At 35.4% G+C, this 14,340-nt stretch overlaps 1 protein-coding gene and 1 long non-coding RNA gene across 4 annotated transcripts in view; one reads left to right on the top strand and one right to left on the bottom strand.

Moving 5' to 3' along the window:
- The window catches only part of STON2 (stonin 2), a 197,317-nt gene that overhangs the window by 18,611 nt on the left and 164,366 nt on the right, over positions 1-14,340 (bottom strand). For all 3 annotated transcript variants that reach the window (XM_074284892.1, XM_074284893.1, XM_074284894.1), the window contains one exon: positions 1,240-3,084. In XM_074284892.1, coding sequence (XP_074140993.1) covers positions 1,240-3,084 — 1,845 coding nt within the window. The remainder of the gene's footprint in view (positions 1-1,239; positions 3,085-14,340) is intronic.
- Positions 3,082-14,340, top strand: part of LOC141553044 (uncharacterized) — a 34,430-nt gene continuing 23,171 nt past the window's right edge. Inside the window, exon 1 of the long non-coding RNA XR_012485264.1 lies at positions 3,082-7,036. This is a non-coding gene — a long non-coding RNA (uncharacterized LOC141553044). The remainder of the gene's footprint in view (positions 7,037-14,340) is intronic.

Genomic DNA, 14,340 nt, shown 5'->3' with positions numbered 1-14,340 from the left:
CCTTACATGCTAGATAAATCACTTAACCTTTTCTCTAGACTCAATTTCCTCACCTGCAAAATGGGGATTTATAACAGCATATACCTCACAGGGTTGTTCTTGTCATGAATGACATAAAATATGTAAACTATTTAGTAAATCATAAAGTGCCACATAAATGCTAGATATTAGTACTATGTGCCAGGCACTATGAAAGGTATTGGGGATACAAATACAAAAGTGAGAGTTACTATCCTTAAGAAGTCTATATTTCAACTTAATACACGCAAGGGAATAGCCAAAGAAGGGAATTTTGGTTATAGGGATAGTAAGTAGAGTCAAAGGGCAGTCAACTGACAACCTTTTTCAGAATCAATATTAGGAATGACTTGATTACTGTGCCCAAAACAAGAGCAAGACGTATAAAGTAGAAGGGGAGGAATAGTCAGGGCAGTGTGCATATGGCAGCTAGTAGGGTATTTGGCAATATAGTCCCTGGCTACAATAAGTCCAACCATGAGTCCAAAACCTGTCTTCTATAGTGTGGCTCTTCAATAGAGAGAGAACTGACTACACAGTTCAGAAGACTTGCATTTGAAATCCATATTGGTACTCACAAGCTATGTGACCTCAAGTTGGCCACATGATTTCTCTGGGTCTCAGTTTCTTTATCTTTAAAGTCATGGATATGTTTACTTGATGATCTCCATAGTCCTTTCCAATTCTAATATTCTTTGACTGTGAACCCATGTAAAAAAACAGTCTTTAAATGTAACAGTAATTTTTCCTAAATAAAAAAAGGAAGGCTGGTCATAAATTGATTCTTTTCCTCTACACCAAGTACACAGATTCTAAGTCATCAACCCCAAATAATTCTGTTGGGTTTTTCTTAGAACTGAGAAGTTCCTAAGATCTGGAATTTGCTAGCTTTGCTAGCTTATATTTTAGACTCAGACAAGAGTCACTTTTCTGAGATACCTTATTAAGGCACTCAGTTAATTCAAGAGAACTATTTTAATGTTTTCAGGAAGTAGTTGAAGACTGAGGGGGGCAGACTAAGGTAAGGAAGTCAAGTCAACAAGCATTTATTAAGAACCTACAAAGTGCTAGGCACACAGTGCTAACCAAGCTTGGGATACAAGGGAAGGCAAAACAAACAACAAAGACAGAACTTAAAGGAACAAAGATTTGAAATAGTGATATCAGCCCTGTTAACGACTTTCATGCTATTGATTGATTAGAGAAAAATCATCTACCTACCTGAGTTTTTGTCAGGTAGTCGATTTATCCTCCACACAATGGAGTTGAAAGCATGCTCATACTTGGCAGTACCCAAAGTTACTCTCATGACTGGCTCAGAGCCAGATATACTGGTTGATCCAAAACTGGCCCCCTTGTTCACTTTGGCTTTTAAAGATTTTTCCCCTAAAACACTTTCCCTCCGGAAATTTTTCACCCACTCATTGGGCACTGGATATCGGATCATCACATTCTCACAGGGAACCTGGGTGAGAGGGTCACGATTAGAGGAGAAGCCGGTTGACATCCTTAGCCAGCTTTGCAGTTCTACTTCTGCCCCATTGATGCTCGCCACAGTCCTGAGGGTGAAAGGCAAGGTCTTTTCTGCAAAAATTGTCCTAAACCGCATTAACTCAAAGCGACATGCATCTAAGGGGTTGAACAGGATGATCCGAGAGTTGTTGAACACCTCCTCAACTACACATCCATGAAACTGGCAATTATGGAGTTTTATCCACTTGGTGGTGGTGGTGGGCATGATATCCTGACGGGAGACTATTTCATTCCCTTTCACAAGGATGTCATTGAGGCCCAGATGGCACTCTGCTAGTCCAGAAAGAAAACTTAGCACGTGAATATGTGTTAGGACTTGATGGTGAAGAATCTGGTTGTCTCCTTTGCTCAGGACTCCAGAGAATTCATCTTTGACATCCACTGTAATCTCCTCCTCTAGATAGTTCAAGCCCACTGTGCTTAGGTCCATGGATGACACTGGTAAACTCATAAGGTGGTCCTGGATTGCCCTGATGAAACTCAGGAAGTCTTCATAACTGGTGGTTCCTAGCTTAATTATTTGCTCCCGTTCAGCCATATGAGCCACAGCTGGTTTAGGTTGATATTTCTTCTTCTCTTTGTATGTAACACGGTCTATTCGCATGCTGTGAATTCTCCCATTTTCATCATAGTTCTGGAGCTTAGGTTCCGAAATCTCATGGCACATCTCCAGTTTGAATTCTCGGAATGGCTTCTCCAGGCCCTTCTCATAATACAACTGTAAGCAGCTACTGTCTGTGAGCTTTACATAGATTGGTCCCCAATGCCTAGAAGACATAATGTTCTTCTTTTCAGGAATCCTTAGCATCATGGGCCAACCATCTCTGGGCCAAGACCGGTTTGAACTCTTCAGCTCATCATCCAGCCCACTCCATGATGCTGGGTCATCATCAGGTAGCGTGGTGCTGCCAAGGTGGTCTGGATCTCCAATCTGTAGTTGTTTGAGCTTCTCAACAGCATCAGAGTGTGTTCTCTTCTTGACTGAATCATCAAAGGTGATGGCCTCTGACTCCTGATATATGACAATGAGGGAATCCCTCTGGCTTTTTCCTGTGGTGCTAGAGATGGAATTATTGTGGGAACGCCTTTCTTGCTCTTCAAAGAAGGCACTGAAAGGGTTAATGGGAGAAGGCTGAACATCTTTCAGAGTTTCATTCAGGAAGGGATTAGTTGCCCTCCAAGGGGGGGGTTCACTTATGGAAGGTGGTCTGTTTAAGGAGGAAATATCTAGTTTTTGAACTTTTGAGAAGTCTACCAAGCTACTCTTGGGACGTTCTCTCTTCTTAAAGGATCCAGTTAAGTTACAATTCACATCTTGTATAGGAGGTACAATGGAAGCTGGGGCTGGTTGTAAAGTAGAAGTGCTTTGTGGCAGAGGGCAGCTGATTTCATTGTCATCAAAAGTCACCCAGCTGGGAAAACGAACTGAGGTCACTGGGGTGGCAGCTGGCCCATTCATACTTGGGTCACTAGTGTGCCAGCTGATGGTTTCCATCTCTACTTCTTCATCTTCCTGGAGAGAGGAAGAATTGTCTAAAGGAAAAATGGAAAAATACATAAAAATGATAGGAAATAAGGAATTACTAGAACTTTATTTGGATTTTGTGAAATTTTATTGCTGTTCACTGCTCACACGCACAATAGTTATGTACCTAATCTGGACAGTGACTATAGATTTGCAGTATATATGATGGACTCTCATGTATGCACTTACTAGTTGTGTGACCCTGCTCCATGGCTATCATATATCACAAATATACCACTGTCTGCCTCACTTTCTTCATCTATAAAATGGATACAAATAGCATCTAAATCATAGAGATGTTTTAAGGACAAAATTGCAATAATATCTGCAAAGGTCTTAGTATAGTGCCTGACACATAGGAAATATTTAATAAATTCTTGTTCCTTTTCTTTCTTCTATACTTAAGATTATATATACTTTTCCCATACTGATGAAAATAGGAATAATTCATTCTGGGAGCCTTGACAATTTTACTACTCAAGTAACAATACATTGCCACTCAAAACAAAGATGGTGGTAGAGACAAAGTATTCTCAAATTTGTATTCTCATTTCTTCTCCTTTGTATTTTACAAACTGCTTATGAAATACTATTTAAATAATATCATGAAATAAATAATATATTTGTATTTATAAATGAAATAAGTTTACTATTTTCCTTAGTAAATTCAAATTCATAAAAATCAAGCTTGTAAAAACTGAAAATAATCTTCTTTGCAATGGGGTGTAAAACCAAGTTTCTTGTTTAGTTAACACTTGAACTGGTTAGAAAGTCTATGGCCCTTAATGCATCATTCCCCTTTTTTATGCTGCCCACTCCTCATGGCTATTCTCTTCTTTGTTTTCTGTACTTTTCAGGACTAGCCTTGCTGGAAAGTAGGACAGAAACCAATGATGTGGTATAATTTAAAGTGATACCAAAAGTTCCTTCTTAAGAATGTTTCATCCACTGCCTGCCCTAAACACTCCATATTCCCAACCTAAAAGTATCACTTTGGATCACAACAACTGAAGTCACTTGGTAAAATGTAAACATTACCAGAGGGGTAAGATGTTAAATTGATAACAGTTTATGAATCCTGTGGCACAAATTGTGACATTAATTAGTGTATACTAAGGGAAACTGAAGAAATGAGGCAATGGATGACAGGAAAGAGGCTTTGGACTTAAAGGGTATCACAGGGGAGACATTAAAAGAGGAACAAACATGCAACAGTAACAAATCTTACCCTCATTATAATTCTTCCTAGAACCAGCACTGGTCCTACTTTTCTAGTATTCTAGTGAGTACAGGTTTCTACTGTGATCATTCAAAACATCCTATTGGTGATGACTTAGCATTGAAGATTATACTGCTAGATACTTGAGATAACTATGATGGTTCAATCAACATATATATGCATATATATGTGTGCGTGTATATAAAAATAACTTGCTACATACCATCATGGAGGAAGATGTCTAGCCTCACAAATTTAATAGTACAATATGTAATTCCCTCTGGATAAGATTGCTGTTTTAATATTTGACTTATGTTTTGGGGGGCTTTTTGAGACTAAGTTTCTTTTTCTTACCCTGTCTGGAAGTACAGTAAGCACACTTAGGCCAGTTCCAATATTGATTGAAATAGACGCTGTAACCTGGGCTGGTTCACTCTTACTTAGGGGGGCAGCTAGGTGATGCAGTGGATAGAGCACCAGCCCTGAAGTCAGGAGGACCTGAATTCAAATCTGACCTCAGACACTTAACACTTCCTAGCTGTGTGACCCTGGGCAAGCCACTTAACCCCAATTGCCTCAGCAAAAAAAAACAAAAAACAAAAAAAAACCCAAAAAAACACTCATATTTAGAATGATTAATGACCTTGTAATCCTTGGGGCACAGAATTAATAATGCAAGTCACCCAATTAACTTCAGCCCTACTACAATTCAAAACTTCTGAACTGCTAAAATCAACTAGAGTCTTAGAATTTATTCCCCATGGCAGAAATGACAAGTATGTCTTTCATTTTTGTGTCTAGATAGCAATTGCCATCGACAGTTATCTTTGAAAGTAAAGACTGAGATACACGCAAGTACATAATTTATACATCTGTCAATTTAAATATGCACACAATGATCAAAAACATTTAATAACTGTGAAATCATATAAGAATTACACAGTATTTAAAATTAAGACCCAATTCATACGTGATGTAATATTATGATTCATCCCATTTTTCAGCTAGATACCTTAGTTATGGTGTTCTCCAAAAGGTATCCAAATAGGAATAAGAGCTTGGGAGTTAAAAGAGGGTTAATGGCTCCTAGCTTCCTGTTTTAAAGCCCTAAGCAGAACTCCTAGGTCTATTCTAGCAGCTTCCTTGACTGATAATTTAACTGATAATTCCTGGCTAGGAATCAGAGAAACTATTTTCAAATCAGTGAAAAGCTCACAAATAAAAATGCATGTGGATTTCATGTCTTACTTTGTCCTTTGTCTCTTTTTTTCTGTTTCTTTTATCTCTTAATCCTGGTTTCCACCCATCAGATCTCACATTACTTTATAACCCGGGAAGAGTAAGTGGTCACACCCATTCTTCTAGGGATTTGTCCTATTCTTCTGAGATTAAGGCCTTTCCTTTGCTTACAGATATGGATACTTTCTCTAGAAGGATTATGCATATGACAATGAATTTTGTGAAAATCTCATTCATGAAAATAATTTTCCATCTTTCCTATTGTATATTTTTTGAACATAACAGAAAAAGTCCTCCATTCCAAATTTAAGATCGTAAAACAGTGAATGCTATCCACTATAAAATAAAATTTCTTTAAATGTTACCAAGTAATAAGCTTTACTGAAAAGTTTTGCAATATTCTATAATTTTAAAAGTAGCTACATCCAGGTTTAGTGTGATTAGTTTGGGATAATTTCATTTCATTTGCCCGAGTCACCATCTGAGATATTACTCTTTTGCCAGATCATGCCAAAGACACATAAATCCAATAGCAAAAACATTTAATTGACACAAAACAATGTAAACAGCAAGGAAGAGAATCAAAATAGGAATATATCTGTACACATAAACAAAAGATTGCCAATTTCCTATTCCTTTCAGGGAAGAAGGTATAATTTGATTCTCTTTCAATTCCTCTTCCTCTCTGGTACAGGAGGAAGAGAATGGCCACAACAGAACTCACAGTCCCCGGGGGTAAATGCTTAGAGTGCTGTGTTGGCTGCCTTAGATGATATCTTTCCCAGGATTTCAATGGGGGAAGCTGAAAGTTTAAAGTCCTCACAATGGATCTGGAGTCGTTATGGTCCATAAGTGACAATAGGATTCTGGGACACCATGGTCCAATATTCCATGCGATCGCTCTCTCTCCTGTCTGCTTATGCCTCTTACTTATGTGCAGCCCTGTTTAAGCCTCCTGTCTTGTAAAGCCTCCTCATCAAACAGGGTCCTTCCCTGGTGACATCACCATGGTATGGACTCACCCAGAGACCTCTCTAGGAGATGCTCCCTTGGCTCTGAGCACTGTATGAAATTAAGTCCTATCCACATCCTTTACATGAAAATCTCCTGAAATTTAGAGGAGAAAATATGAGATGAAAAGTCTTGGTTTGCTTATTTTTGAGGCTTATGACCAATTTTTTTTTTTCTTTAACCAGCACAAATACTCTAATGTCTTTTGGCAATTTCACTCCTTCCTACAACCTGATTGAAATTTAACTCCTATCTTTGTGAGGTCACAGTCAGCCCAGAACAATCACTTATGATGTCATTCTCTAAATAGCAGGATATTCAGGTGTTAAAAGTAGTTAAAATAAGCAGAACTTCTGAAGAAAAGAAAATCAATTTTCTTATGAATAAATTTTGGAGAAGTTTATTTATTTTTAATGAAAAAGTTCCACAAAACTATCTACTTCATATTACAAGACTATCCTGCTAATAAGAGAAGTTGATTAGCAATGGAGGCAAGTATGATAACTTCCAAAACCTTTAAGAAATCATTAATAACACTGGGGATAAAATAAACAGTCCTGACACAGATTACATGGATATATTAGTAACTACAACTTTTGGTTTGTAAGACTCTCCTTATATGTCTACGGCTGGTAAAGTCAAATAATAGAGAATGAGAATTAAGGAAGGTTGGAAGATGGCCAAGCCCTTCACCCTCAGAGACAATCAACCTAAAATGTCTCTCTTCAGAACAAAGCCACAACTCCACCTTATTCTATTTACTGGCTTATTCTATAATCACAACGTTTTAATTAGCAGTTTTTCTTTTCCTTTCAACCCTGCTCTCTGGGCCCCAAATTCAGCAAATTCAATGCGCTAGACTACTGCCAAATATTAGATATTAGATGTCTACTACAAGGTTATATTCCCTCAACCTCAACTACCCAATTAGATTCTACTGACTTTATAAATGTAATTCCAAGGGAAATTGATGGGCATTTTCATAGTTCAGGATCCATTAAAATATTATATTGTCTCAAAATAAAAGCAAGTGAGACATTTCGTTATTTTCAAGTTTATGAAAAATCACCAAATGTTAGAATGTCTGCTAAATGAATAAGGCAACACAAAATCCAATATGGTTTCAGGATACTTCAGAGAAATAGCAGGTTAAGAAATCTAATTGTTAGATGTTTGAGTTATTGAAGATCATTAGGAATTTTTTTAAGGAAAAAAACCTGTAGGACTAGCCATTCAGATGAAAAACAGGTTTATGCTATATTATTATTTACTTAGACTTATAATGTCAGAATTGTAAGGAATATTAGAAGTTATTTAGTCAAATCCCAGAGCTAAAACAAAATATTTATCTGTTCTTGGCAAGGTTTGAAAGTTAATTCTCTTGTGTATTACTATCCACCTGATGCTTTGAGCTTCATTTTTGTTATGGGAGTACCACAATTGTTTGTCCTAGACCTAGATTTTCCAAGATGATTCTAATTTAAAGGAAAAAAATATATTTTTAAAATGAGGTTTTGAAAAATAAATATTATTTGTCTTGACTTGGGGTTTGGGAAATATTGCCAACTGTATAGGTGTTATCTAACTTATCATAAAAAATTATCAGACATCATGAAGAACCAAATTTTCTCACAATACAAATATATGCATTTGTTTTAAAGTAGCTCTCATTATCTCACTCTAAATACTATTTCTCCCTAGGTGTCTGCTTCACATTTTCTTCTCCTTTTCCTTCATGTTGCCAAATTCCCTCATTTTACAGATGAGGAAACTGTTAATAGAATTGCTACCATTTATTTTCATGTTTATGTCCTGTCATCCCTTTAGATTGTAGTGACAATGAAAATAGAGACTACTGCCTACTATTTCATTTCTGTCTCACAAGAGCAACTAACATGATACATGTTTCTAAAAAAATTGTAATTGTAATGTAATGTGAAATCCTCATCATCAGCTGTCTTCATTTCTCAGAAAAACCTTAACACAGCCAAATATAAGAAAACTTTCAGGTACGTACATCCACTAATCAGAGGCACACTTTTATTTGTTTCCAAATTCTAACATTCATACTTCTTAAAATACATAAGCTTCAAAAAGTTGGTACCACTTTCTCTTTGACTCCACTCACCCCAAGACCAATTCCTTCTTTCACCCAGCTACTAATCCTTACTTCTGATCAATCCTTGGGAGGTACAACACAGCAGAGGCTAAAGTGGTCAGAGGTAGATAATTGGAGTATGTGATTGGATGCCAACAGAGTTTGAGTTGGAAAACATTTGTTTAGAATAAGGAATTCCCTGGAATATGGCACTCAATTCCTGTGACTTGGAGGCCAAAACACTTTTTCCCCGACTGGCCATTACTCTTCTCTATTAGAATACAAGTCTCCAAGACAAGGAAAGACTTAAACTGATGCAGAATAAAGACAGTAAACCCGAAAGAATAATGTAAACTAAAATAGCTATATTTCTATAAAAATGAAAAAATTTGGATTTAGAAACTCTGATCAACTCAAGGTACTAAGACTTATAATGAACTCAAATCCATTGTATGCTACAGAGATAACTGACAAATATGCAAAACAGAAAATTCATTTTTGGACATGACTAATATGGGTATATGTTTAACTTGACTCTACTTATGCAATGTAGGGTTTTTCCTTTCTTTTTTCTTGGGGGAAAGGTAAGAGAAAAAAATTCTAATAAATGCATGTTCTTTGATGGTAAAGAATGTGTTTCCTTTTATTTGATCACCATAGTAAGCAATAGGAATACACACATAGTAGACACTCAATAAATGTTTTTTTCTTCATTCATGTATTCATTCATTCACAACTGGAGTTTACTTATAAGATACAATGGCATAATTATACAGGTATAAAGAGTTCTCACACAGCTTGGTACTAGCTACTGATGAAGTGAGTCATTAATTTAAAAAATTTTTTTTTTAATATCTTGAGTGGCTGTGACAAATACTGTTTTTCTACAGTGGAATGTGTAATTTTAGGTAGAGGTTTTTGAGGGAGGAAGAATGGGGACATGACTTAGAATTCCTGTTGTGTAGAAGCACTTGTTTCTGGTTCTGACTAAAATAGTCACATTCTGGAGTTTTCAGTTCTTCTATTAGACTGGAAGTGTCTTCAGGGTAGATAGGTAAAGAAAGCTTATCTATCATATAATTCTTTGTAGGGTCTAGAATAAAACAGATGAAATAACCCAATCTCAGAAAAAGAAATTGAATGAGCCATCAATGAATTTCCTAAGAAAAAAATTCCCAGGACCAAATAAATTCATGAGTGAATTCTACCAAATGTTTAAAAAACAACTAATTTCAATGCTAAATAAATTATTTTAACAAATAGGTGAAGGAGTCCTATCAAATTCTTTTTATGACACAAATATGGTGCTGATACCTAAACCAGGAAGTTAAAACAGAAAAAGAAAATTACAGATGAGTGTCTTTACGAAATATCAATGCAAAAAATTTAAATAAAATACTAGCAAAAAAAATTACAGCTATATATCACATCTGAAATGGAGATAAACTAGAAGTTTTTCCATTTCAATCAGGGACAAAACAAGGATGCCTATTATCACCTATATTTAATATTGGACTAGAAATATAAGTTATGGTAATAAAAAAATAAATTAAAGGAATTAGAACAGGTAATAAGGAAATAAAGCTATCTCTCTTTGCAGTGATGTTATACTTAGAAAATCCTACAGAATCAAGTACTTGACACAATTAACAACTTTAGCAAAGTGCAGGATAGAAATCAATATTTCTATATATAACCAACAAAGCCCAGCAGCAAGATATAGAAAGAGAAATTCTATTTAAAATAATTGTAGAAAATATAAAATGCTTGGGAGTCTGCCTGCCAAGACAAATCCAGTTGTTAATGTATATCAACAACTACATAAAACTACATAAACTTTTTCACATAAAGTCACAAGTAAACAATTGGAGAAATATTAATTGCTCATAGGCAGGCTGAACCAATATAATAAAAATAACAACCCTATCTAATTAATCTACTTATTCAGTGACTTACCAGTTATCAAAAATTATTTTATAGATCTAGAAAAAATAATAACAAAATTCATCTGGAAGAAAGCTCAAAGACATCAAGAGAATCAATGAAAAAATGCAAAAGAAGGTAGTCTAGGTATGTTAGATCTCTAATTTTATTAAGTGGGAATCAATGAAAAAATGCAAACGAAAGTGGTCTAGGTATGTTAGATCTCTAATTTTATTAAGTGGGAATCAATGAAAAAATGCAAAAGAAGGTGGTCTAGGTATGTTAGATCTCTAATTTTATTAAGTGGTAATTATCAGAACAATCTGGTACTGGCTAAGAAATAGAGTGGTGGATCAGTGGAATTGACTAGGTACAGATTACATTATGATAAATGACTATAATAATCTAATATATGATAAGCCCAAAGAGCCAAGCTTTTGAAGCAAAAAGTCATTATTTGACAAAAACTTCTGGGAAAACTAGAAAATAAGATGCACAAACTAGGTACAGATCAACATCTCACACCATATATCAAAATAAGATTAAAGTGGGTACATGATTTACACATAAAGGGTGATGCAAAGACAGTTTAAGAGAACATGGAATAGTTTTATCTGTCATATTTATGGATAAGGGGAAAACTTAGGATCAAAGAAGATATAAAGAACATTACAAAATGTAAAATAGATAATTTTGATTTTATAAAATTAAAAGTTTTTGCACAAACAAAACCAATGCAACCAAAATAAAATGAAAGCAAAAAAATGGGAAGGGAGAAATTTGCAATAGGTATTCTGATAAAGGCATCATTTCTCAAATATATAGAGAATTAAGTCAAATTTTTAAAAAAAATACAAGTTATTCCCCAATTGGTAAATGGTCAAAGGATAAGAATAGGTGGTTTTCATAGAAATAAGTATCTGTAGTCATATGAAAAAATGTTCTAAATCTATTGATTTCAAATTAAAACAACTCTGAGACACTATCTCACAATCAGATTGACTGATATGACAAAAATGGAAAATGTCAGTTGTTGGAGGGAATGTGGGAAAACTGGGACACTAATACAGTTGTGAAGTGATCCAACATTCTGGAGAGCAATTTGAAACTGTGCCAAAGAGCTTTAAAGCAGTATGTACCCTTTGGTCCAGCAATATTAGTGCTAAGTCTACATCTCAAAGACATTCAAAAAAAGGAAAAAGGACCTATTTATACAAAAATATTTATAGCAGCTCTCTTTGTGGTGGCTAAGAGAATTGGAAATTAGAGGGAAACTTAACAATTGGGGAATGGCTAATCAAGCTGTGGTGTATGATTATAATGAAATATGATTGTGCCATAAGAAATGAAAAGCAGGATAATTTCAGAAAAATCTGGAAAGACATAACAATTGATGCATAGTGAACAGAATATAATACACAGTACCAGCAATATTGTTCGATGAAGAACTGTGAACAGCTTAGCTATTATCAGTAATATAGTAATCTAAAACAATCTGAAAGGACTCATAATGAAGTATTCTAGCAACCTTCATAGAAAAAACTGATATTTGAATACAAACCGAAGCATGCCATTTTTCACTTTCTTTTTTCATTTTTTCTTTTATTCAAATCTTTTTGTATAATTGTCTACTATAAAAATGTTTTACATAATTGCATATTTATACCCTATATCTGATTGTTTACTGTTATAGGGAGGAAGAAGGGAGGGAGGGGAAAAGGGATAGAATCTAGAACTCAAAACTTTAAATAAAAGTGTTAAAAAATTGAAAAAAATATGCCTTAACTAAAAAGAAAAAGACTGTATCAGATGCTCAATAACATTTCTTGAATTGAATTCTGTATCTGCATCTGTCTATCTATAGGGCTATTGACATTCAGGTCAAATTCAACAATTCTATGAGCAACTCATTCAACTACATCAACCACACACCCTGAATGAGGAGTAGTGAACAGCCAGTCCCCAAATCTCTGGGGTTATTCCTTTTTATCTACATTAAGAGGTCCTAATAATTACTATCTTCATCCTCAAACAATTCACAGTTGTAGTTCTTTTCCAAGTGATAAGAGCCTCTAAGTTGGCTTCCTTAAGGGTTTCCCCTAGTCACTTTTATGATGACATTGTAATCATGATTAGAACCTAACAAATAAAGAAGTTAGTCTTTCTTGGGGATTGTATGTTGTGATGTTCTGAGAAAATAACAGAATATTTCTAAAACTAAAAGCAAGCCAAATATATGTGTTTGTACATATCAATATGTACATACTCACATTACCTGAGACACTGGTATATCAATGATCACAATAGTATTCTGTGTATGGGCAGTGAATCATTTAAAATTGTAAATCTATCATCTTTCAGAATGACCTCATCAAGTATAATCTGATTTGTATGGTATAATATAATACAATAAAGGACTGTTTACTGTCGATAAATTTACTCAGTATTTTTCTACATCTGCTATTGCACCTAGAATATCCAGAATACTTATAAACTATCGTCATTTAGCTAGACACAATGCCTACTACTATAGTTTTCTATAGACACAGGAAATGCTTATTTAAATGTTAAAGAGTCAGTATTGCTTATTAAATGGAGAGCTGGCCTCAGAATCAGAAAGACCTTCCTCTAACTCATATTTATACTCAGCCAGTAATTTTCCTAAAATTCATATCTAATGTCTTCCTCTAACTCATATTTATACTCACCCAGTAATTTTCCTAAAATTCAGATCTAATGTACTCCTCCCACTTTAACCCCTAATCAATAAACTTTAGGGCTTTCCTATCACCTCAAGCATTAAATACAAAAATCTATAGGCAATCAAAACCCTTTATAAATTAGCTTTAGGGCTGCAGGTGGCACAGAGGATAGAGGACCGAGCCTAGTGTCAGGAAGTCCAGAGTTCAAATCTAACCTGAGACATTTATTGGCTATGTGACAGTAACCCTGGATTTATGACTTAATCTCTAGTGGCCTCAGTTTCTTCAACTACAAAATGGGGATGAATAATAGCTATAAAAAGCATTTAGTACAGAGTCTGGTACATAGTAGGTACTAGATAAATGTTTATTCTCTTCTCTCTCTCCTCCACCTTTCCAATCTTCCTGCTTCTTGTTCCCCAAACACATATGCTGATTCATTAACACTGATCTCCTGGCTGTCCATTAAAAAGACACTCCATCTCTCAGTTCTGTATATTTTCTCTGGCTGACCCTCATTCTGAAATGTTCTTCTCCTATACATCTGTACTACTTGATTTCCTTGCTTTCCTCTTTTACCTGGAAGCCTTCCAAATCCCTTTTAATTCTAGCACTTTCCCTGTGTTAATTACTTCCTAGTTATCCCGTAGATGGCTTGTTGGTACATATTTGGTTGCTCATTGTCTCCCCATTAGATTTTGAGCTCCTCTAGGGCAGAGCCTGTCTTTTGCTTCTTTTTGCACCCCCAGGACTTCATACAGTGTGGCTGGCACATAGCAGACTATGACTGGTACTGAATGACTACTGAATTTCAGCTCTGTGATTATAACTTCTCAAACTCCAGGCAACTCTCTAAGATTAAAAGGTGCTGAGCAAGGATTGATGTTTACATTGGTACAGGAAGTTCCCCAACTAGTAAAAGCACAGGTCTCATCTTCCCTCAAAAGTGACAATGTCAATGCTAACCATATTTACCCCTCTCCTAACATACTCTTCAATATCTCCACTCTGGGCCATTCCATATCTTTCTCACATTACCACCCCAGATTTCCTCAAAAAGTTTGAGTGTAAT

Source organism: Sminthopsis crassicaudata, chromosome 2 (genome assembly GCF_048593235.1).
Source record: "Sminthopsis crassicaudata isolate SCR6 chromosome 2, ASM4859323v1, whole genome shotgun sequence".
Taxonomy (NCBI): Eukaryota; Metazoa; Chordata; class Mammalia; order Dasyuromorphia; family Dasyuridae; genus Sminthopsis; species Sminthopsis crassicaudata.
This window is presented reverse-complemented; position numbering and strand designations above follow the sequence as displayed.